This window comes from Chamaea fasciata, unplaced genomic scaffold, assembly GCF_029207755.1.
Source record: "Chamaea fasciata isolate MVZ Bird 193981 ecotype frontalis unplaced genomic scaffold, bChaFas1.0.hap1 SCAF_13, whole genome shotgun sequence".
In the NCBI taxonomy this organism is placed as follows: Eukaryota; Metazoa; Chordata; class Aves; order Passeriformes; family Sylviidae; genus Chamaea; species Chamaea fasciata.
This window is the reverse complement of record NW_027094098.1, coordinates 7,912,098-7,935,852: the sequence shown is the minus strand read 5'-3', so window position 1 is coordinate 7,935,852 and position 23,755 is coordinate 7,912,098. Positions and strand designations below refer to the sequence as shown.

General features: G+C 36.3%; 1 protein-coding gene across 2 annotated transcripts in view; it reads left to right on the top strand.

Moving 5' to 3' along the window:
- ERC2 (ELKS/RAB6-interacting/CAST family member 2) overlaps positions 1-23,755 on the top strand; it is a 421,289-nt gene that overhangs the window by 295,482 nt on the left and 102,052 nt on the right. Inside the window, exons 16-18 of one of the 2 annotated variants that reach the window (XM_066195344.1) lie at positions 1,896-2,027; positions 2,454-2,488; positions 16,178-16,243. In XM_066195344.1, the coding sequence (XP_066051441.1) occupies positions 1,896-2,027; positions 2,454-2,488; positions 16,178-16,243 (233 nt within the window). Of the gene's footprint in view, positions 1-1,895; positions 2,028-2,453; positions 2,489-16,177; positions 16,248-23,755 lie in introns of those variants that run through there. The other variant, XM_066195345.1, reaches the window with a different exon arrangement.

The following is a 23,755-nucleotide window of genomic DNA, read 5'->3' as shown; positions in this document are numbered from 1 at the left end:
TAAGACTGTGTCCTCTCGTTCTGTCAGTTCCTGCCTGGAGAGAGAGACCAACCCCCACCTGACTACAACCGCAGTTCAGGAAGTTGTAGAGAGTGATAAGGTCACCTCTGAGTCTCCTTTTCTCCAGGCTAAACAACCCCAGCTCCCTCAGTCATTCTTCATATGGCTTGTTTTCCAAGCTCTTCACCAGCCTCGTGGCCTCCTCTGGACATGTTCAAGCATCTCAACGTCCTTCCCAAACTGAGGGCCCCAGAACTGGACACAGCACTCAAGGTGTGGCCTGACCAGTGCTGAGTACAGGGAAAGAATGACCTCCCTGCTCCTGCAGGCCACACTATTCCTGATACAGGCCAGGATGCCACTGACCCTCTTGGCCACCTGAGCACACTGCTGCCTCATGTTCAGCTGGCTGCTGACCAGAACCCCCAGGTCCCTTTCCTCCTGGGTACTGTCCAGCCACACCATCCCCAGCCTATAACACTGCAGGGGGTTATTGTGGCCAAAGTGCAGGACTCGACACTTGGACTAATTAAACCTCATCTTGTTAGACTCTGCCCATCGATCCAACCCTTCCAGATTTTTCCGCAGAGCCCTCCTACCTTCCAACAGGTCGACACATACTCCCAGCTTAGTTGTGTCCACAAATTTACTAATGAAAGATTCAATAGCCGCATCCATGTCATCGATGAAAATACTGAACAGAGCTGGTCCCAGCAGAGACCCTTGAGGAGCAGTATTGGTGTTCAAATTCATCTACCCATGTTGGTCCTTTGGAACTCATTACTCTGGGCCAGATCCTGGGGAATGTCTTTAGCTGCCATCCGCAGTGGGGTTACTATGAATCCAGCTGCCTTGGAGCATGACACCAAGTGAGTTAAAACTGCTATCTTTCCTTCAGTCATCTGTGTGGTATTAATTTTAAATGCCTCTAACTGATTATTTTAATTTTGGAAGAGATCTTTGGGACTTGATGGCATTTTCTATGAGTTTTGTTAGTGCAAAATTAATTAAAACTTGATTGCAGTTTAACAGGTTTTCCTGAGGGAGTCCTGGTACCACAAAAAATAACAACCGTATCCATTGGCATCAGACTATTGGTAGTAAGATATTTTTGGTGTTATGAGCAAGGTTTGAATTATTCAGGTCTATGTATTTAATGGTATGGAATAATTGTAGTAGTGATAAAGAGCATCAATGTATCTTGTTATCCCATGGTGACATAGATTTCATTATCCGTACACAACTGTAGCTGAAGTGTTGATCTCCTTTTCAAGATCTATATCTTAGGCTTCCTTCCATTCAGTAATGTGTCAAGTTCCATAATCACTTATTTCTCTAAGTGCCTGTGTCTCTATCACTTAGTTTTCAGATTTGTTTTACTTATTGTTTAGCAGGGTGATGTTGGTGTACAATTAAAATAAACTACCCAAAATAGAACTTTTAGAACAACTATTCATGATGGTTGCTGACATGCCTTTGTAGCTAACTGTATATGTTTGAAATACACTTATATTCCTTTCAGTGAGATTTAAAAAGTTAGTTGCTAAGACATAATGTTAGACTGGACAAAATAGGGAGTAGCTCTAAAATAATATATTTAGAAAAGCAGAATGTCTTTTGCCCTTCAAACACATCATCCGTCCTCATTTTCTTTTCTGACTTCTTCATGTCATTCTGTGGATGTGAAAGCTGAAACAGAGGATGTGTTTGCATACTTTATTTCTCTGTTTCTCTTTCATTTTCTTTGTGAGCCAGCAGTCTGAATTTCTATTCTTAGATCCTTCAGCTAAAAAAAACCTCTCCAAAAACTCCCAGAGCCACGGTCTTCCTAAAACACTGTCAGAATAATACATTCCAACATGTAATAAAATTGTCTTGCTTTACATCTTAAACAGACACAAAACAGAATGAAGTTGATGGCAGATAACTATGATGATGACCATCACCACTACCACCACCATCACCACCACCACCACCATCGATCTCCTGGGAGGACACAACACAACCACAGACCCTCTCCAGATCAGGTTGGTCACCTCTTTCTTCACTCTCAGTTTTATAACTTTGTTATGTCGCTATTTCAGAATTAAATAAATTTTCCAAAGAACTAATAAGTCATGATGTGTTCTTTGAACCGAAACTAATAGCCCTGGTATTTATTTCTGTCCTGAAATAATTTAAAAGTTTGGCTTTTTGTCTGGTGCCTTATTTTTCTGGAGTAGAGAAATCAGTCTGTAGAAACAAGTAACTCATTTTCAGATGAAGGACTCTGAGGAAACATTTGACATTGCTTTTATATGAAAAATCTTTCTTTGATACTAAAATAGGCTATAAATTCATAATGTCTAGGTAGAAATAAAAGTGAAAAACAGGGATGAAAACATAACGGGTCTGAATGATAGACTACTTAATTGGGAGAAGGAAGCTAAAAGGTAAATTACACTTTTTTACAGAGTGACCAATGGAATCGTGTTAGAGTCAGGAACAGGTAAGAATAAGAAAACACGATTTTTTGGATACTAACACAAGGGAAAAAACCCAAAAACACAAACCACAAACCTGAACAACGTAACACATAATCCTTTGAATTCTTGGAACATGTTAAGAACAGCTTTTTCTGTCAGAAAGAGAAGAAGGGAATTAAGGACTTGCTGTCTTGGTTTGGTTCTGTTTCTGATTACCAGAGATAAGTTGGCTGAGTTTATAGAAGAAGGAAAAATTGTATGGAAATATCTGTAAAATAAAAAAAAGTTTTGGCTTTATACAAGGAACAGAATGAAAAATAAAATTAAAAAAAAAAGCAGAATGAAGGCAAGAGATGTGAAAAAACAGGCAATAACCACCACAGAGTTACTGAAACCCAGACACTGTTTTCAACTAATTTAAGAAACCTGAACCTGTGAAAAAAATTTGAGGCACAAGGCAGTGTAAGAGAGCTAACATTTAGTCAAGTGCTTTTCAATGCATGGTGACAGCTTATTCAGGAAAGAGAACGGATAAGAAGCATAATGGAATTTAGTATTCAGCACTCATTCAAACATATTCAAGAACATTGAGACGTTAAATGAATGGTGGAAGTAGGTGCATGATTAAAGATAGAGCACATAAAATAGTATGTATTTTACTAGTATCTACTAGCACTTGTACTCTCAGCTTTTTTCCTAGGTGATAGTTTTGGGCCATTCCCTAAAAAAGAATGCCGGTCGAGTATACCCATCCTATATTTAGTCTGCTTGAATTTGCCAAGGAAAATTATGTCAAGCAAATCTAATTTCCTTTGTAAGGGTAACTGGTTTTGTGGTTAAAGCAGAAAGTGGTAGTTTTTAATTCATCAGGTCTTTAACACTGTCCCACCAGATATTTGTAATATGCAAATAAATACAGAATTTTGTAATGTAATTAATAACTAATGTAAAATGAATTGCAGTAAGAAAAGCTTTAATTAAAAATTGTATTTTTAAATTTAAATAATGATGAGATTGCCATGAGATGGGTGTGCAACCACTAGACAAATTTTCCATTGCTCATTTTCAGACAGGAGGGCCAGTTACAGTAGGGTTCCAAAGAGGTCTGTCCTTTATCTGATTCCGTGGAGTATTTTTTAAGAGATTATTTCAGTGGTAAAATAGAAATGCCATTAATACTGTTGATCATGAATTGGCCTGTAAGAAGCTCCAAGCACGGTAGGAGCAGTCAAACTGCTCAATAAGCTGCTCCAGTCTTGATAAACTGGGGAGTCCAGAATAAGTAATTTGAAATTTGGCAAATGCAAGTCCGTTTACCGGGAAGAAATCACATGTGCTGATGAGGTATAGCATGGAAAAAGGAATCTAAATTGCACAGTGGAATACCATTGCAATGAAGTTGGATCTAATTCTGGGATAGATATAATACGGGAGAAGAAGCAGGAAGCAATTATTCTGTTCCTTCGAGCACCAGTGAGAGCTCATGTGGAAAGCTGTTTACAGTTGTGATCTCCATGCTTTAGGAAACATAGACAAAGTAGAAAGGGACAAAAGGAGAGCAACAAGAATGATAGAAGTTTTAGAGAACATGACCTGTGGGGAAGGCTTAAAGAACATGGTTTGTTTAGTCTAGAAAGTACCAACGGGGAGACATAAGTCTTCTAATACATAGAATGTTGTTGTAAAGAAGACAATGATCAATTGTATTCCAGTGCCCAATGGAGAAAGGCTAGGAGCAGTAAATTTAATTTTGCCAAGAATAACTAGGTTAGTTGTTAAAAAGAAGACTTTTTCACCATGAGTCTAATGAATCTGTAAATGGAAACAAAATGTGGACATTCTTTCATATACGTGTAATGGAAGGTCCTTTCTTGGAGGTTTCTAAGAACAAGTTAGATGAATATAGCTTTATTTCATCTTGTGTTGGACTCAGAATAGGTGTTCTCCTGAAGTGTTGTCATCCCAAAATTTCCACAGACTCTGTGAACAATGGTTTAGCTCAGATTACTTTTAAGGGAAGTAAACACGAGATTCATAGCAAAATCCTTGCTGAAATAGTCTTTGAGAATAGCCCAGTCAAGGGTAATCGTGAGTAAACTCTAGGCATTGCTTTATCTTACGTTTTTCAATCATGGATTTTATTTTTTTTCTTTGCCTTTTGTGTTATTATTTACCCCTCTTTACAGCATTCGTTTGCGCAGCAATTTGATTGCAGTGCCATAGAAACCTACATTTCCCATTCAATATTACAGATTCTAGATATGTGACTATAATGCAACATCAAAACACAGAAAACACAGAATAAACTGGGAAAACAATAAACCTGCAGGTCATCAGAGGGCATTTCTAGTTTTTTAAGGACACGAAGAAGTTGTGCATGTTGTAGTGAAAATACTGCTTAATTTGGCGAATGCTAGAGAGGGATTTTGAAAGTTTTCTCCCAGCTTCTTGAGAGGCAGAGACAGTTGAACAGTGTTAATTTGAAACATTCCTCGTTTCTATAGATAATACTGGATTTTCTAATCTAGACTCTACATTTATAGAGGGAAATGCATGCCGTTATATGTCCATAAAGGTATGTACATGGGCACTGGAGCACATGTTTGTAACAAAGAACAACACATTTCTGTACTCTGTGTAAAGAGAAAGGTGTACCAGCAGATTCTTGGAAGACCTTGGAAGGCGCACATCCTGTTTGAAATAGGCATAATTTTTATGAGAAGCTTTACTGTTCAGGTATTGACTATTTTTAATGATAATGTTTTGTTATAACTCTTACCTGATTTCCTATCCGGCCATGGGCAACATATGGCAGAATGACTTAGTGAAGGATAGGATCTCTGACTTCTCATGAAAGAACTTGTTGAGCACCTCTTTTCAGATACAGTGTATGTGTTTAGGTCTTCTTGCTGCTGCTAGGGAAGAAAGACAAATTTCCAGCCACTTTTTGCCTTTATTCCCTCTTTTTTTGCTCTCTAGGGAGAGCATAGATGCATGACCTTTTTTTATTGCCAACTCTGGTCAAGTTGTAAGGAAGCTTCCTAAACATTAGGAGGACTCTTAACTCTCATCTGCCCATACACATGGTCTTGTAACAGTTGGTCATGATGTGGTCCTTGGTTATGTTGGTGCATCTGATTTTTATTTGACGTAAATAAATTTCTGGGGATTGAGTGCTGCCATGTCAATAACATATATTAACCGTTTTCCACTAGGCTTTGAAAAAACAGGAAAAGAAGATAATTTTACAGCTTTGCACAAAAAATTAAATTTATTCTCTTCAGTTTTGGCTTGAGAGTTGGCAATCTTTCTTAATTTCCACCTGGAAATATTTTGGCAGTCAGTGTGTATCCTGAAGTGTGGGTATAGTACTCTTAGAATGCAAATAAGCTTAATAAGCATTTTGCTCTAGCTTCAGTTTCCAAGGAGTTGTAGTATGTAGCCCCTTGTAGACTGCATTACAGTAATCTAATCTGTATTGTTGCATGCAGGAGCTATCTGGAACAAAAAAACCCCATGACTCCACAAATTTGAACTTTCAGATTAGCAGCTGTCTTGCCCCACAGCATAGACTTTCTTCCAAACACTACTGTCCAGTTCCCTGCTTCTTGTATTTCTCAACTCTACGTCCTTACTGTTTTTCCTTAAAACCTTTTTTGTCTTGGCCTCAGTTGCCCACATCATCTTTCAGTTTTCTCCCTTTAATGGAAAATGTTTTAAAGGAAGTGCCTGCTTGTGTCACACCAGTGACTGCGTGCTCTTGAAGCAAATTGTTGTTGTTGAAAGTTGTTAGGAATCAGCACATTTGTATTCCCTGCCATAGCTGCCTCCCTGAGCAGCTCTCCTGTCAGTTGTATCCTTTCAGTTTGGGAACAGGCCTGTGAGTTACCAGCCAACAGAGAATTCTGCCCTACCAACCACAATTCTGGTCAATTTGTGACGTCTTGTTCCCTTTGGTTTTCTAGTGTCAGGAGCCTCTCAGTCCCTCCCTGGTTGTCTCCTGTTCTGAGCTTAAGACTATAGTCAACGATATTCACTTACTGTTCGTTTCTGTGGGCATTTTTCACTCCCTGCCGAAAGCCCTTAGAGTCCTCAATTTACTGGCTCAAGTTATGTATGACCAACCTCTGACTCCAGGATGGTCTCTGCATAAGGAATAGCAATCTTTCGTTATTACCCAGGACTTCTTCAGCTTCATGAGAACATTACAATGTGGTTGAAGGTTCTAAATTCAAGATTCTGCTTATGGACTCCTTAGTAAAAAACTGCAATTGATTTTTTGATTAAATTGATTATTTAATTAAAAGTGGCATCTCTACATGAGAAAAGCAGTGTAGATAATCTGACACATGTATGTCTCAGATATGCTTATGTCTGATGGTGTTCTTAACAGGATATTAGGTTATTTGAGAGGTCATAAGGAAGAACTTGTTTCTGCATTAACACAGTTTAAGACTGGAGGTATAATATCTGAAGAATTTTCATACTTTAGATTTTATTGCCAGACCTGATGATTATAACAACTATCAAATCTTCTTACTTCCCATAGCACTGGAGATTTTTAAAGAAATAAAATGTACAGTGTTCTTAATCTCCTAAGAGTTTCCTGAATACCTGAGCTGTAGTGGATTCAAAGCTGAACGCTTTACTCCATGGTCACCAGGGCTACAAATATATTTTAATTTTGTTTTATGAGAGATTATGTGCTTGTAGAAAAGAATCTGATTTTTAGAAAAATGTGAATATTATAGGGTGTGCTTTAGGAACTGGCTGCTTTCCAGAAAGTTGGCCCTATTCTTTGAAGCTATAATTGAGGATGGAATGTCACATGGTGCCTAAGCATGTAAAAAGATGTCCTTTTACATCTTTTAATCCTGTCTGGCTACATAGAGATTTTTTTTTTCCTACTTAAAACATTTTTGATGGCCCTTCTACAAGATTTAGTGTTAGAAGTAATTTGTTACGAACTCACCAGCAAGCTTTCTGTTCCTCTGAGATCTCAGCAAGGAGGCCTAAAAGGTAGTTCAGGGTTTCTGAACTATCCTCTTATCTAAAGGAAAAGTCCTTATCAGGACAGCGATGGGGCAGGGTGTATCTCTGGAGCTTCCCTTCCTGCCACTCTCCAGTCACAAAGCCAGCTGTTCCAAAATGAGCCTGTAGCTGTCTTACTACTAAATGTGCCTCATTTTAAACAGGCTTTTAAAAAGTATGCTGGTAAACTCCAGCATTTGAAAAAGAAATCACATGCAGTGATGCCTGACACTTGACAACAACCTGTGGCCAAGTAAGTGTATGCCACTAAAAGCTAACTTTTTGAAGAAGACCATGTGCTCTGAAATAAAAGTGTTTATTGATTTGTAAAGTGGTGACTGGTCTTGGCAACAGGTATTTATTCATTAGCTGGTACTGCCAAATATCCTTGGAGTTGCTGAAAGACGGTATGTGACAAACTCTGAACAGGTCAGATGGGATTTTGTTTGAGGTGGATGACTTGGAAATCAGAACCAGAGGACAGTCAAATAATGATAATTATTGTCGTGTCTGGATCCTGATCTACAAATCACTGTATTGATCCGTGTACAATTTTAAGGGTAGGGAGAGCATGTTACTTTGTGTATTTTGGCAGTCCTGGTTGTTAGCATAATGCCTTATATTCTGTGGCCACCCTGGAAAATTACCAACCTCAAACTCCTGAACAAGCCTCAGGAATATCGAAGCTGAGATTTTTCCTTAAAAAAAACCCCAACACAAACCCAAACAACAAAACCTAAAAGCCATAAAAACATAAACCAAAGCATATTATTTTAGCTAATGCAAATTACCGTGGTTATTTGAAAAGCATAAAATTCTTCAAATTTCTTTTGAATGTGAGTAGAAAGTTCAGTCAGAGCAGAAGTTTAGTTGCTGGAAAAATGAAACATCTTGTTTGGGAGTTTCCTGTATCATTGAAACTTTGTCCTTTAGCTGTTCAAGAAAAAAGAAAAGATGGAGAAAACCAATGACATTGTCCTCCATAAAAACAGTGATATGATATAGCTGCCTAATGCACTAAATTAGAATTGTTGCCTTCCTCCCTGAACCAGATTTTGTTTAATATTCTGTGTGTTTCTTTATCGTGTATGTTTACACATTGTTTTTGGGCAGGTGTGAGCTTGCTCTCGTCTGTTCCCCAAATGGATGTGAACTTGTTCTGCTTGTGCCTCAAGCTGCAGGGCAGCACGCAATTGCATTAGCACCGAGCTGAGCCTGCACTAAGCTCATTGGAGTCACATGGATTTATTTAATTTAGGAATTTGGGCAGGGCAAGGTTTGCTTGTCAGTACATTCAGTATAAACAATCCCAGACATATCCACTGTAAATAACTAGCATTGTGCTGAATTGGTGTTTGGAGGACTCAAAAGTGTAGTGCAAATTAGTCATATAAGTGCTTTCAAATTTTTAATCTTTCCTCTAATTTTTCATCTTCGTTACACATATTTTTCTGGAACAAAGAACTTGTGATTCATATCACACGTTGTTCAGACTTGTTGAACTGAATGCAATAAAATCCTATTTGTATCATGGTCACCTTTGAAACGCCAATTTTCCAATTAAGTTGTATGCAGTTATCATAGCTATATTGTTTATTATTAACAGCTACTGAATGGCAAATACTTCTTTTCTAATGAGGAAGTAATTTCTGTCTAAGCATTTCCCAAAAGTCAGTGAGTTATATGCTTATTTCAGTAGACAGAGAAAATTTTTCCTGCTTCTGACATCTATCTAAGTATTTCTGTCTACTTTATCCTAAAAAGAAAACTGAAATAGCCTTCCACAGAGGCTTGCCCACATTTTGAGGTTTGGCTTCATACATGAGGGTCATTGTGAGTTACATTGCACTTGTGATGGAAGAAAAGAAGGAGCCTTGAAATTTGGAAGGGCTTCTCTGATTTTGAATTTATCTTTCAGGAATACTCTGGTTCTTGATTTTGATTTGCTGCCATTTTGCAGTTACAAACATTGTGAGCTACTCAAGATTTCTCACCTGAAAGTAAAAGCCAATAGAAATTTGGAATGTTTGTCAATGCTTTTGTTAGTCCTGCCTCCTAATTGCAATTATATTGTAGGCATGTCTCTTTTCAAACATCTTTTAATTATATTAAATTTTTAATTACAAAAAGACCAGCTAAACTGAAGTTGTATTAAAAACAATAAGTAGGAAATAGCTTTTGCTGTCTTAGGTACTCTAGGAATTGGGGTTTGCACATTGAAAAGTTATACCTCTCCTTTGCTTACAGAAATGAATTTATTTTATATTTTGAGGTTTAATGAATGTGATATAAATGTATACACACTGAGCAGTGTGTATATTTATATATATCTATATTTATATGTTAGCTTTCCAGTCTTTTCCACATATGGAAGAATTCTTTGAGATCGTGTTTAGCTATAGAAATCTCTCCCCTTCATTTCCCCTGAATGTGTGTGTTATAATATACAACACTTATATAGAGGTTTACATTTATCTTATATTTCTTAGTAGAAAAATTATCTGCCACCATCATAGTCTATAATAGGTCTTTAGGCCTACTGAGAGAGCCAAAAATGCATTTCTGGGAGACAGTAACTTGATAACAAAAGTTGCATATCTGGCGCTGGTTACTTAAGTGAGATAACATGTCACAGGCTTTCACTACAAAGGGCACCATAAATTTTTGCATTGCAAATCTGATTTCACGGACCACTTCTTGTAAGAAGCATTGAGTTTCCGCTTCATCTAGTGATAAAACTTTAGAATGCATGAGTATCTGGTGAAACATCTTACTCATGTTAACACTAATCTGGGCACTGTAAAGTAAATGGTCAGAAACAACATTTCGCTTTCCCCCATGACCGTATTTGTGATTGATTTTAACCCAACTATATACAAATAGAACAAATGGTGATATGGGATTTAAGACCATTTTCATAACTGGGTGATATGTGGTCACTTGTGACCCCTTCTGTTATGGATAACTTTGAAAATAGACCTCTGACATAAATACATGTTGCTGAAGCGATTTTAAAGATTTATTCAGCTTTTTGAATATACAAATGAAGCATAAAACAAAGACCTTTCAAAGCTCTATGCCCCAAACACTTAAATGAATCCACTGTTAGTCTTTCCATTTTTTAGTCACAGGCTCAGTTCTTCAAATCATTAATACACAAAACTTTTCTGTAGTCAATTGTTTTGTCCATGGAGAGTTCATGTGATTAGTCCTCAGCTATGTTTGCTCCTAGAAACTGAGCAACTGATAAAACTCTCTTTAAGCTCTGAAAGATTCTGATTTTTAGACTAAGTTCTTGATTTGAAAGAAATGTCATTGCTTAGCAGGTAGATTTCTTTGTAAAAAGGGGAAAATAATATTTGTAAATGTAAGTATTGTTGTAACTAGGAGAGTTTCACAGTTCAGAGCCAACAGCTACACATTTAATGACCCATTAGTAGCCATAGATAATACGGAGAGCAGCATAAATCAGTCATCAGAAAGTTACTTGCAGAGATGAGCAGGTTATTGCTAGATTTATTTAACCCAAGTTAAGACGTTACTTCTTAGCATGCAGCACATGAAAGGGAAATGTGATGAGCCTTGTCAGTAAGGGTCTCCTGTTGTGGGAAGAGAGCCAGAAAAGCTTAACTCATCAAGTTTTTAATGTTGCCTGTATTGCAAAAGCTAAAAGGAGATCAGGACTCTCTTTTTTTTTTTTTTTTTTTTTTAAGAACAGATTTTATAAAGATACTTGCATGCTACAGGAGTGAGGGGGATTGTGCTGTAACCAAATTTTAAACACATATTTTCATGAGGTGGCCACATAGTAATTCACACTTTTGCAGTCTTCGGGTGCACCTACATTAGAGTTTTAGCTCTGATCAAGAATGCAGATTTGAATCCAGTCCTCCTGGTCATTCCCACTTCTTGCATATGGTTTGTATCCTGATGTGGTGTTAGACTGGGCACCCCAAGTTCCTCTTTGATTCGACTTAAATGCAAGTTACATTCCAGGAGGTCCTCCAGCACTGTGAAATCGCTAAAGGGAATTCAGTTTTGGGCAAAATTAATTCAGAATACCGCCCCAGACAGGTGTATTGTATAGAGGCCACTTTCAGGACTGTTGGAGTGGCTGTAGATCTGTCGCTGTTGGAACACGCTGCTAAATATTACCTCCTGCAGCTACTCCATGTTCACCAGTGATCAAGAATTTGCTACATGCAGAATGGTTGTGACTGGGCTGATAATCTCTGGAATCTAATTATTAAATTTTTGTAGATGGACTTAATCGTGTAAACCATAATTAGAGTTCTCCTTTGTTCTAACCTGCTGTATAAGGTAGCCCCTGTCACCTGAAGGCCACTGTCTCAAATTTACTGCTGACGCGGATGAGCCTTAGAGAATAGATGGATGAGAAATCTGCCTGCAAAGCTTGCATTGAGATATATTCTAATAACAAAACAGAAAAAGTCTCTATAAAAGCCTCTTACATCTGTGAATAGTGTTTTCCAAGCACTATTATTAAGTTCCTCATTTTGATACTTTGAGGCCATATTTGAGGTTTTGTGGCAATCTGATCAGAGGAGTAAATCACATTTTGTGACAGCAGATACTTCTTTTTAAGATAGTAGGCAATTATAGTAAATAGCAGCACAGAAATGAAAAAAAAAAAAAACCAGAACCAGCAAAAGGATGAAATAAAATCAATGATTTGTAAAAGGCCATAAAGTATTTGAGATTATTTCACTTTGCTATAAATACAGGTCCAAATTAGATACTTCTACGTCCATCCTAAAAATTCAAGGCATTCAATATTTTAAACACTCTGAATTGATAACAGTTTTTAACAAGTGTGTATACTAATTTAACAAGCGAAATGGCATCTCTCAAATTTTGGGACTTTTCCTGCTTCACTTGTCAGTAACTGAGATTTTGCTTTGCAGTTTTTGTCATTGACTTGCTATTCTTGACCTTATAAGTGAATGAATCATCCAAGTTTAAAAAGCAGTTAATGTACACAAACATTAATGAAAAATTGCTTGATTGCAGTTTATTGTTTGAAAGAGCCATAGATTAATGATTCTGATTAATGATTCTGTAGGATACACACTGATATGAAAAACTAAGCATACTTCTGGAATCCTGTATTCCAGTATTAATAAATGATAAGGCAGAACTGCAGCTTTTATTTTGCTTCACTGTGTGTCAAGAATGCAAAAATAAGTAGTGAATTTCATTTGCCTCAGAACTTCAGTGAAGAATTCTGTATTCCCTCCATTATCTGCTTGCACTGAGGCACCAAAACTTATCTTCTTGATACAATACTCTATTCATGGAACCTATCAGAATTACAGTCCTGATTCTTATGTGCTTTTTATCCAGTGCTTTTGGGTCCTTGTTCCTGTCCATACAGAAAAATTTGTAAGTTAGGATTTACATCAGTTGAGACTGGTTTTGAGATTACTCTTAGTATTAAAAGTTTAAAATACAGTGAAGTTATTGTTTGGGGTTTTGGATTTTCAAAATTATTTTTATTCTATTTTATGTCAAAATAGAACATTGTGCTAATTTTATGAAATTGCTTGTGAAAAATTTGGAAGATATGTAATAATCTTCTTGCCTACAGGATAAGATGATCATGGCACACACATTCTCATTGAAACAGATGTGAGAAAAAATGATGGAAGAGGATTTTTATTAATTGTAGCTGTTGAAGGTTAAAGTGGATCATAATCTGGAGTACTCAATAATTTCTTCATCAAATCTATAATTTTTAAAAACTAGTTTGAATATAATTAACCATATCTTTTAAAAAGTGTCTAAGTCTTGATAAGTGTCAAATCATCCAGAAATGATGAGTAACTAAAAAATATGTCTTGTATTTGCAGTGTAACTACATCCTCCAAATCTCTGTCTAGATTTTTTTTTACTAGAGAAAAGATCTGTCTCTTTTACTCTGTGTTAGTTAATAATGATCAGAAAATCTTTTAATGTTTTCTGAGGGATCATTTAGGTTGAGTCTCCTGTTTCTCACTGCTAAGTTTATTTTTCAATAATTTTCTAGCTGTTTCCTGATCTGGTTACAGTCTTTCAAATATTCACAGGAGTGTGACATGAGCACCAGATGTGTAATTCTCTTAATGGTCTTATGCTACTGTATAGAGATACAGCAAAAGTTCTGAGTTTTCTTTGTCTGTATTTGTCTTGGTCAATCCAACATTGTACCACGTGTTCATTTCCACTATGAACTGTAAAGACCTTTTTGATACCCTTGATTTCAGGGGCAGTTCCCTTTCTGCTAAGCTCGCCCTGTATGTTTTCCAATTTTGATAGTGGATTTATGATTTCAGGCATATGTGCATGTGTCTGAATACATTTATTGAAATAACTCCCAATCTGTTCACTTTTTCAAGAAAACTTTTTCAAGCTTTCCTTTCAGATCCTGGGAATATGGAACAAGTTTGGGATGAGAAAGATATCTATGGGTCCCCTTCCTTCTCCAGTTAAAAGTCATTCAGTATAGAGCTAATTGTTCTGACACAGTGTCATGTGGCACATAATAAAATGCCTTACAGAAATCTCAGCATATTATTTCAAAGCACTTACCTTATCAAAAAGAGTCTCTCTGTAACTGGAAAAGATAGAAAGTTATTTTGACAGGATTGGTACTCAATAAAGCTGTGCTGATTGACGTTAACTGAGCTCCAGCTTTTAATTTATTGCTTTTTATATATCAGGATCAGTGTCAAACTATATTTGTCTTTAGTTTCCCATAAAACTCTTTACAAATATTTGACAAAACTTGATTTTTCAACTTGTGTAGAATTCTGCCAAAAGAAGAGTGCACAAATAATTGAAGTAAAAATTAATGTCTGTTTGAAGAGTTGCAATACTCTAAACAGCAAACCAGCGGTGTGTGGTTAGGGGAGGAGTCACTTGGAAACCCATTGCATTGTCCATTTTGTTGATTTCTTGCTGTCTTTAAGGATATCACCAAAGATTAACCTAACGCATTACGTTAGTGAAATAGGATCAAACCACTCAGTGGAAAAGAAATCCTTCATTCCTTCTTCAGCTTTTACTCTGGCAAAGTCTCTTGTCAACTTGAAAGTCAGTTCAATTAGTGTTTGTGAGCCTGACCAGGAGTGGCTCCTGCAGAACTCAGAGGGAATAACTTGTGTTTTCAGTGGGGCAAACCCAGCTTACTGGAAGTGTTACAGAACCTGTCCCTTTGTTTCAAAAATAAATAAGGATATTCAGGCCTTACTCTGCCTTTGCTTTTTGGTGTATTTGTGCAGACCTTATAACTCAGATGTGTTCCAAGTTAACTGTAAAAAAATTTACCCACATTTCTTCTGTGTTAAATGATAGCTAAGTTTATAGTGGACTGTCAGATTTCTTTACTTAATTCAGCAACATGCAAGACATCTATCTTAACATCTGGTTTTTAATAACAGTTGACATCTGGGAGCTCTTTTTTATTACAAGAATGGGTTAGGAACAGTAGGGATACTGGCAGTGTGTATTTTCGAACTAAAATTCCTGTTCATTTCAATCATAATTAATTGCCATTCATTTTATTGAATTTTTAGATTTAATTAAGTGCCAGAAATATGTTACACCAGCTAACTTCCAAGGTTTTGAAATTATACAATGGGGTTTTTTTAGTGTTTCTAAGATATGAATGGATGAATTTTAAGGATGTCTAAAATGATATGATTTTATTTGATTTTGAAATGCTGAGTTAAATGAAGAACACTATGCTGTGCACCTCTAAGTTCTAGAAGCTGAGTATCACATCATTAGGCACAGTAGAACTTTATATAAAGATAGCTGTGCACATGCACATCTCTGTGTGCATAGATAAAGAGTCATTGTAAAATTGCAATCTTAGTGTATCTGGGAAGAACATGTCAATCTCCTGATTTAGTTCACGTTTATATTTAAAATTTTGTTAACATAAAAATTTAATTTTATTGTTAAGCTCAAGTTTATAATAAATGTGAAGAAAGACTTTCTGCTTTCACCTTATCTACCATAAATTAATCCCTTTTAAAAACAAATTCAAGAAATTGTTATAATTTTTTATATTTGTCATTAATTTTATTTATGCCTAAAACTCGAATAAGCCTAATGGTTCAAAGCTGGAAAAAGGGGAAGAACTATTTAATAGCATCCAAAAATGTGCAGTGCTTAGCATTTGTTGAAAAGATAAATTTAATTGATAACATGTTGGAAAAGTGTACTTTTACTTTGCTAATGATAAATTTTATGGTTATTTAGCAGTTTTGTATCTTTTTACAAAATGTAAGACAATTTGATTAATTTTTTTGCTTACCCAAAGTTTTGACCTTTTCGTTGTCAATGTTGGTTGGAATTGCAAGCAATTAAAAAATAGATAATCTTTTAATATTTAATCTTATAATCGCCTTCCTACACACTGTTTTAACTGGGAGGGAAAAAAATTTACATCACTGTTGTTGTTTTTCGGTTGCTATAGATGCAGATTCTTGTATATGTAACACAAGCTTGTTCAGTTGTGTTCACTGGCTTACATTAAAAAAGAAAAAAAGGTCATGTTGTTTACAGCCAAGAAAATTGTATTTTATATGCACCAAAGTAACTAACCTTTCTTTCTTTCTTTCTTTCATTCCAATGCCAACACCTTCTCTGTGCATCTCTTCATGTCTGGCACACAGGATGATGAGGAGGGTATATGGGCATAGCCGTTCCTATAAACCAAAGTTCCAGTTTTGTTTTGAGGGGTGAGAAACTCTCTTTTCTCTCTTTTTCAAGTTGCAGCCTAATTGTTATGTTTTCTTTTACACTGCATGGAACTGTGTATTTCTTTGAAAAGTGTGTTTGTGAATGCAGTCAGGATGTTTTCTCATATGCAGTGAAAAATGAGAAACTGTGTCTAATGGTTGAATGGTTTTGTGGTTTAGGTTTTTTCATAACTTATTGTGGCTAAAGGTAGGTGGGTACAGAACTTTAAAATACATCTATTTGTATCTGTCTAAACAATTTTCTTTTTTTTCAGTAGGTAAGCTCTTTAAACTAGTATTAATATTCTATATCATCTCTAAAATCAAAAATACAGTACGAACACTGTAAAATCTTTGCAGAATGTGTATTAAAGTCTGATACTTAAGAAATTTTGCCACAGATTAAGCATGCTGTTTTACTAGAATAGAATTTATGATATGCATAGAAAAACATGAGACTACCTCTTAAGATAAAATGTTTCAGTGAAATTTTAAAACAAATCGCAGATGTTTAGTAAGGGAAGTATAATCCCTTGGTGCAATACATGCTCTTTGTCTAAAATATTATCATGGAGTAACATCTATACAATAATTTGCTTGTGATATTCAAGAGTACAAAGTGTAGCTTGTATTGTTTGTTTCTCAAATTATGAGCAAATACTGTATTGTCATGGTGTGTCAGGTGTTGGTTGATGCCTATCCACTGGTTTGGGGCTTGCCTTTGAAGCTGTGGGTAATTTCTAGCTCAGAATCACCATGTTCACAACATTGCTGCAGGCTTTGGTGGATTGCTTGTAGGAAATGTTGCTCACTACTTCTTGCAGGAACAATTTTATTTACCACAATAAATAAATTTGGCCTGTTCAGAGGAGCAAAATGTACTCACAAAAGCAAAGATTAATGTCTTATTAAAGCTTCCACACGTTGTATTGCTTTAGGCATTTTACCATTCTACCTCTCACACTCTCATAACAAGTAGCATGGCTGAGGGAATTCGAATCTCTCAATCAACTGAGTGTATAATAAAACACAACATTAATAAAATTAAATTGGGTGTATATCCATCGTATTTAGAAAAGCTTCTATGTATTTGTATTTGTAGATATCTATCTAAAGCTAATTGTGAACATGAAGAAAACAAGAGACCCAATGAGAATGAACATGAGGAATGTATTTTATGTTGGAGAGGAAATAGAATAGATACAATTTAATTTTAAAAGTATTTTAACTGCAAGAATATGGGTTTCTAGAAAAAAATCTTCACCTATTTTAGACTTTGTATATTTGTCATAATTTGTAGTTATACAGTTTAAATTATTTAAACTATGAATGCATTTCCATTGCAACATGGAACATGTTTATGAACCAAAGCATATTTTTGCCCTTTTAGAGATTCAACCACATTTGATTTGATTTAAGAAAACTTGTGCATAAAGAATACAATGATTTTGAAAGCTGGCTGACAAGAGACTGAGAAAAATATTTATTTAGCATTTATTAGAACAGTGTAAAATAGATTATATGCTTTGAATTGTAGTTGATTTTTCTTTAAGAGGATTTTTTTTCCTACCAAAAAGTGCCTGATGTACCACAACATTTAGCTTCTGAACTTGTTTTGTTCCAAGACTAATTGTTATGATTGATTTATGCAATCAAAGCTTTTCCAGAGGCCATGAGGTGAGACTGCCTCAGTAAGGATAGTGCAGGCTGGTCCTCTAATTATGTTTAAAACATAGTTTGTTAAAAATAAGTGAAGTCTCTTTAAACTTTACCACTTCACTGCTCAACTACTACACGAGAGTGACATGAAATGCTGGTGGAGATGCAGCATGGCAGGATGAGAAAGTGTTGTAAGGTTGCAGAGAGCTGGTTACTCGTTAAGGAACAGGCAAGGTGTTCAGGGAAATCCTACGGGCCAGCCCGTTAGCAGCCAGTGTAGCTGCAGTGCTCCAGTCTTGTTAGAAACAGGATCTCTTCCCCTCTCCTCACCCTTACAGAGGGAAAAAAAAAGAAAGAAAATAATGAGGTGATGATAAGTTTTAAGAATTAAGCCTATATAGCAATCTGTCATGGGTAACTGAAGCCATGTGACCCTCAGAAAATATGTTTTGTGGCACAGCTGAGGAGTGCAGGTAAAACACAAGTGCTTGTTTTCCCTTTCCAACTTTCCAGTTCCAACCACTTAAGTGCAGCAGACACTGGAAAAACAGTTTAGACTTTGCCACAAGCTGTCCATGTGTGTGTTAGAGAACTCAGCACAAAACCTGTTTGTACAGTATTTTGTTTGTACAGCGCTGTAGACTTCGTTCTGTGTCAGATGTGAAGTGGGTCAGATGTTTGAAAAGATGCTGAGGAATGTTTGGACAAATTTATTGTCTGTTACATCCTCAGAACAGGGTTACCTTCACACGTGTGACGAAGAAACTGAAGCCTGTACCTGGCAGCAGCTGATGTCTAGTGCTTTTGAAAATAGGATCATAAAGCTAGACTGCTAAATTTGGATTTAGGAGCATCCCATAATGTCTGTAAATTTAAAATTTGGCCTTAGTAGACACTGTGTAGGCATTCTTCAGAAAGCATCAGTGCCATTCAGTAAAAAACTCCTTCAAAACAGAAACTGTCTGCAACGTGGACGAAAGAATGTTGCTCAGGCAAATATTCACTGCTCACTTCAAACTATTGAATATGTTTCATATGCTTCAGGGAGGAGGAGAAGGCTGTTATAAAACAAATGTTTTATAACATTTGTCTTTGCTGAGATGTGGTGAGCAGTTCTCTTCCAAGATGTGCTTGCTAACAGCAGTACGAAGCAAAAAAAAAAATTTGGTCATGTTGCTAAAGAAGGATATATTTAAAGACGTTAACTATTAGCTATTGTTCTGCTTTTTGTTTTCATTATTTAAAGTTATGACTTTTGTAAATATTTTTTTTCTTTTTTTTGGCATGTTTTTGGAAAAAAACTTGCAAAGTTTGAAATGAGCATCAGTAGCATGCAAGGCAAGGGAAAAATAAGGAGAATTACAGTTTGCAGTGTTCATTTTAGTTTTCTCATTGGGTGTGGGAATACCAGCTCTATGCTTAATTAGATAAATGGGTGTTGCTACATTGACTGGAGCCCAAGGGCATTTTGGATTTGTGAATTTTTAGGCATGATTGTTGTTTTACTGTAACTTAATTTTTGCTAAGCAGAAGGAGGAACCTCCCAAGCCATGCTTGTTTTCCAAACCATGGAAAGATTTGTGACTAGTCTTTATCCTGTTAAAATATTTTTATTCTTGGAAGACATTGATAGCTTTTATTTTTATTGGGACATTTTATATTAGTTAAAAAGTTACCTTTCTTTTATTCTTAAAGATTTCATTATTACTGCTATTGTTTTGAGGTATTGCTCACTGCTGAAGACAGAAGGTTTTCATTAAAAGCAGGAATTTATTTAGCTGTATATATTTGGTTATTTTTTATTAATTATATAGTGACAATATGTCAATCACTTGACATGAGAGTTATGGCTGGAAGTTGAAACCCTGGGACTGTTAGAGTTGATGAAAGCCCTGTTATTTATTTCAGTACTGTTCAGTTTTTAGTCAGGGCAGTTTCTTCCTTTTGCTTGTTCTACTCATAGAAGAAAAGCACCTGTGCATATACACAAATGTATTCTCAAATTATTTGTGATGTTCTTTGACAGGCATTTATCTCAAACATTGTGTTTATGGAGCTCCTAATCACCCTCATGTGTAGCTCTGGAAATTAATTATATAAATTCAATACTTTTTGTCTCTCACAGTATTTTAGCTGTGTGAGTCAGGCCATTCTGCCTGAACTTTGGCCCAGCTTTTTCACTGCAGGTGCAGAAGGTGTGCAGTAAAAGAGAAAATGTAGCTGATGAACTAAACTTTAAAGCTTTTGATGTAGTCAGTCTGAAGACAACAATCACAGGGTCTACCATCATCATCAGTCGTGCTCTTTCATAATCTTCCACAGTAAAAATAAATAACATACCAGAGCAGTTCTAAACAATGTAGAAAGTGAGAAAAGGCTGTATGTCTTTTCACAGCTTTCATCTTTGTTTTGAAATACCAGAGTTGCTGTAAACTGGAGTAGGTAATTACTGATATCACACAAGTAATCAAATAATCTAGCTGTTATTTAAAATCTGCATCTAAGTTGACTTCTTGGAAAAAAAGTAGCAAAAATCTGCTCTAAAGATATGAATTCAGTGATGAATTGCATCGTGTTAGATTTCACTTCTACAAATTATCATGTGAATGTATGAAATTGCTATTATTTTATTTGTCTTGAAAACAGTTTCATGGAGTTGTTAGTGAATATTAGGGTATGTGAATGTAGGACTGTCTGCAGATCATTCTGATTGGAAGGTCCCAGTTTGTTTGGAAGCAAAAGTACCTCCTGGAATAATCAAAGGTCATATGACATAAACTTTTGATGTAAGATTTTACAATTGAACACTAAAAGGTGAAAAACCCCAATTTTTAATAAACTAGATTTATATAAATTGTTCTGGGAAGTTTATGAAAAAATACAAGAGAAAATGTTAATCAAAAGATGGAAAATTTTCACCTAATTATTATTTTCTAATATCTACTTTTAATATTCTATGAGTTACAACACTATAATGCCAATTTAGAAATAAGAAAAAAATCTAAGAAAATCTCCCTGTACTGACTTACTTAACATCATCAACCATTGTCATTATATTTGTCTCTTGGTTTTCTCAAGAAAAACCTCTGAGAGGTGATGACTGCTGTCAGAGATAGCCAGTCCCACCAGCCATAAGCCTGGAGCCAGTCTGGAGTCACATCCACCCTCTCTTTTATGCTTTCTGCTCTTCTGGTGATGCTGTTGTACACCACAACGGTACAAAGACTCCGACTCCAGAAGGCTGAAAATGACTCCTTTATTTTTGGGATGTGTCTCCTTTCTATACTATTCTACACAGACCAATTTGATTGGTGAAACAAAGACCAACCTCTTCAATCACATTGGTCAGACTAGAGGGACATCAAGAAGAAGTCCCTCCTAGGGAAAGAATGTAAACAAGTTTGCAGTTACAAAAACATGCCTCTTGTTTTCAGAAAATTCAGTGGGAAAGAAATTTCAGAAAACCTAAACCTCTCAGGCACAAACCAGGGCTACATTCTGGCACTGGTTTTATAGGGAAGCAGGTTTTCAGATCACACACCTTCGATGGTGGAAACACATCTTCATGGAGTGGTGTCTGGGGCTCAGGCTGAGCTGAGGGAGGTGTGGGTGCAAAGAAACAAATAAAAGCATTTGGCTGTTCCAGCAGGCATGCTTGCATACTCCTTTCCTTTTTCTGACAGAGTAAAGGCATTGGGCAGGATGGGATTGTCTTGAGTGAGCCTCAAATCAGTGGTTGAAGCATGAGAATTTATAGATAATTCTACAACAGAGGGTAAAAATGCAGAAATCTAAGAAAAATTCTGCTTGTGTGATTTAATTAAGTTCAGTATTTGCATCTTGGGATCATTTTGACAATATTAAGCTATTTCTACGCTTTCGCTCTGGCAGTAAATACCAAAGTAATGAATTAGAAATAGCTAAGAAATGCCTGTTAATATTTCTGATTTCACTATACTGTCCCACTCTAATTAGTCATCTGTTTTGGCATCAATATTCTTATTTGTTCAAAAAATCCCTTGGGCTAATTGCTCATTTCCAGTGGTGATGGAGTGTCCCTCCATATCAGAAATGGCAGGGCCTAGTTGTTTCACATTGTTTCTGTTTTGATCTTTGCTCTACAGACAATTAACCAGTGAAAAAGTGTATAGGTCTGTTTTCCAGAAGAGCTGTGGTAATTTCACTGGTTCCCTCCTGGAGCCTTTCAGCACATCTGGCTGGCCAGATCATGAACTCTTCTTCAGCTTGGCTCTGAGCTCTACCAAAATCAGCCAAGCTAGCTAAACAGTTTATGTAATAGTTTTACTTAAAACTAGAACTTCTTTTACTAAAATGAGCAAGCTACTCACTTGAACAACATTACTGCAGGGTTTGAAGAGGTCATAGTCTCCTAGGGGAAAGGGAGGAGGAGCTGGAATCCTTCCAGAGCACACCTGAATGGGTGAGGAAATCTATCCCCCCCCCCCCGCCTAAGCCGTGCAGCTGTGCCAGCTGAGGATGTTACTGCCACACACCATTATCCACTTGCTGCTGTTTTTATGCTGAGATTGTAACCCCCCAGATCCATCAGCAGAAGAAATCAATCCCTTATCAACTTCAAGCCAGATGAGCCAGGTTAGCATAAGTAGTGATGAGTGTCCATTCATCAGGATAGCCTGGTTGTCCTTGCCTGGTGTGGGTAAGGGAGCACGAGGGGTGGTGATAACATCCAGCTGATGGCTGGGGGAGAGCAGCCAGTGGTACTAACATCTTCAAGTGGAAAAGCTTATTCTGGGAGAGAATTATATCCATAAGTTAAAAACAAAAGGACCCTTCCTGCAATCACTTTATCTTCAAGGGCTATAGCACCAATTTAGGTAATCAAGTTATTAAAATGATTTAAATTTACCCAGTGCAGTTTTCTTGTTTAACTAATCAGAATCAGAAACTTTTTTTTCATTTTGCAGATAGAGATATTTCTACCAGATGCAAACATGGAGAACAGTAATAAGTGATACTTTCCATGGAGCTGTAATTTTGGAAAGTAAATCTGTGTCACATTTTAGGAAAACAAGTTCTAACTTTTTTTTGTTGGGATTTTTTTGATAGATCTTGCAACAAGCTTCTTCTGAGCCAATTATATTAAGAATATGATTGATTTTGTTACACATGGTTCTAGGACCTTGAAATTAGGTGATAAATCTCAAACAAAGCTGGAAGCTTACAAATGGCTACTGTTCCCAATGTGGCTGTGGCCTAAATCTGAGTTTGCTGGAGCCATCAAAGCAGCACAGTCGCATTCTTTGTGTTGTGTCTCACATCTGCTGCCCTGGCCTGCTTGTGAGCTGCTCATGAGGATTCATTTTAGCTCCAACAATATGGTGAGGGTCAAATGTAAACACTGAGGTAAGTTTTTAATGATTTAGGGATTCTGTTAGCTAGGATGATTTTGATTATGGCAGTTGGAGGCTTTAGGTCTGACTTCAGTTCTACAGGCCGATAGGAATTTATACCTGTGTAAGTAATAACAGATTCCGACATTCTGATTGAATTGTGTTCAAGCCTTTTGCATTGAAAGTGCTCTAAGATTGCCTTTATGGTTTTTTAAAGTAATTGAGTATTATATCTTTGCTTACATTAATTTCAGGGGAAAAAAAAGATAAAGTTTTCTTGCCTTCAATGTTACACTGCTGAAATAAGTGTTTTTACCAAGTTTCTAATTTCTCTTGTGTGCCTTACTCTATGTTGCAGCTGTGATATAAATATGTGGTTAGATTTAATGAAATCCTATTATCCACTTTATATATCCGCCTATATAACTCCTTATCCACCCTATTTAACTTACCCACACTCATACTGTGTCTGAGATTGACA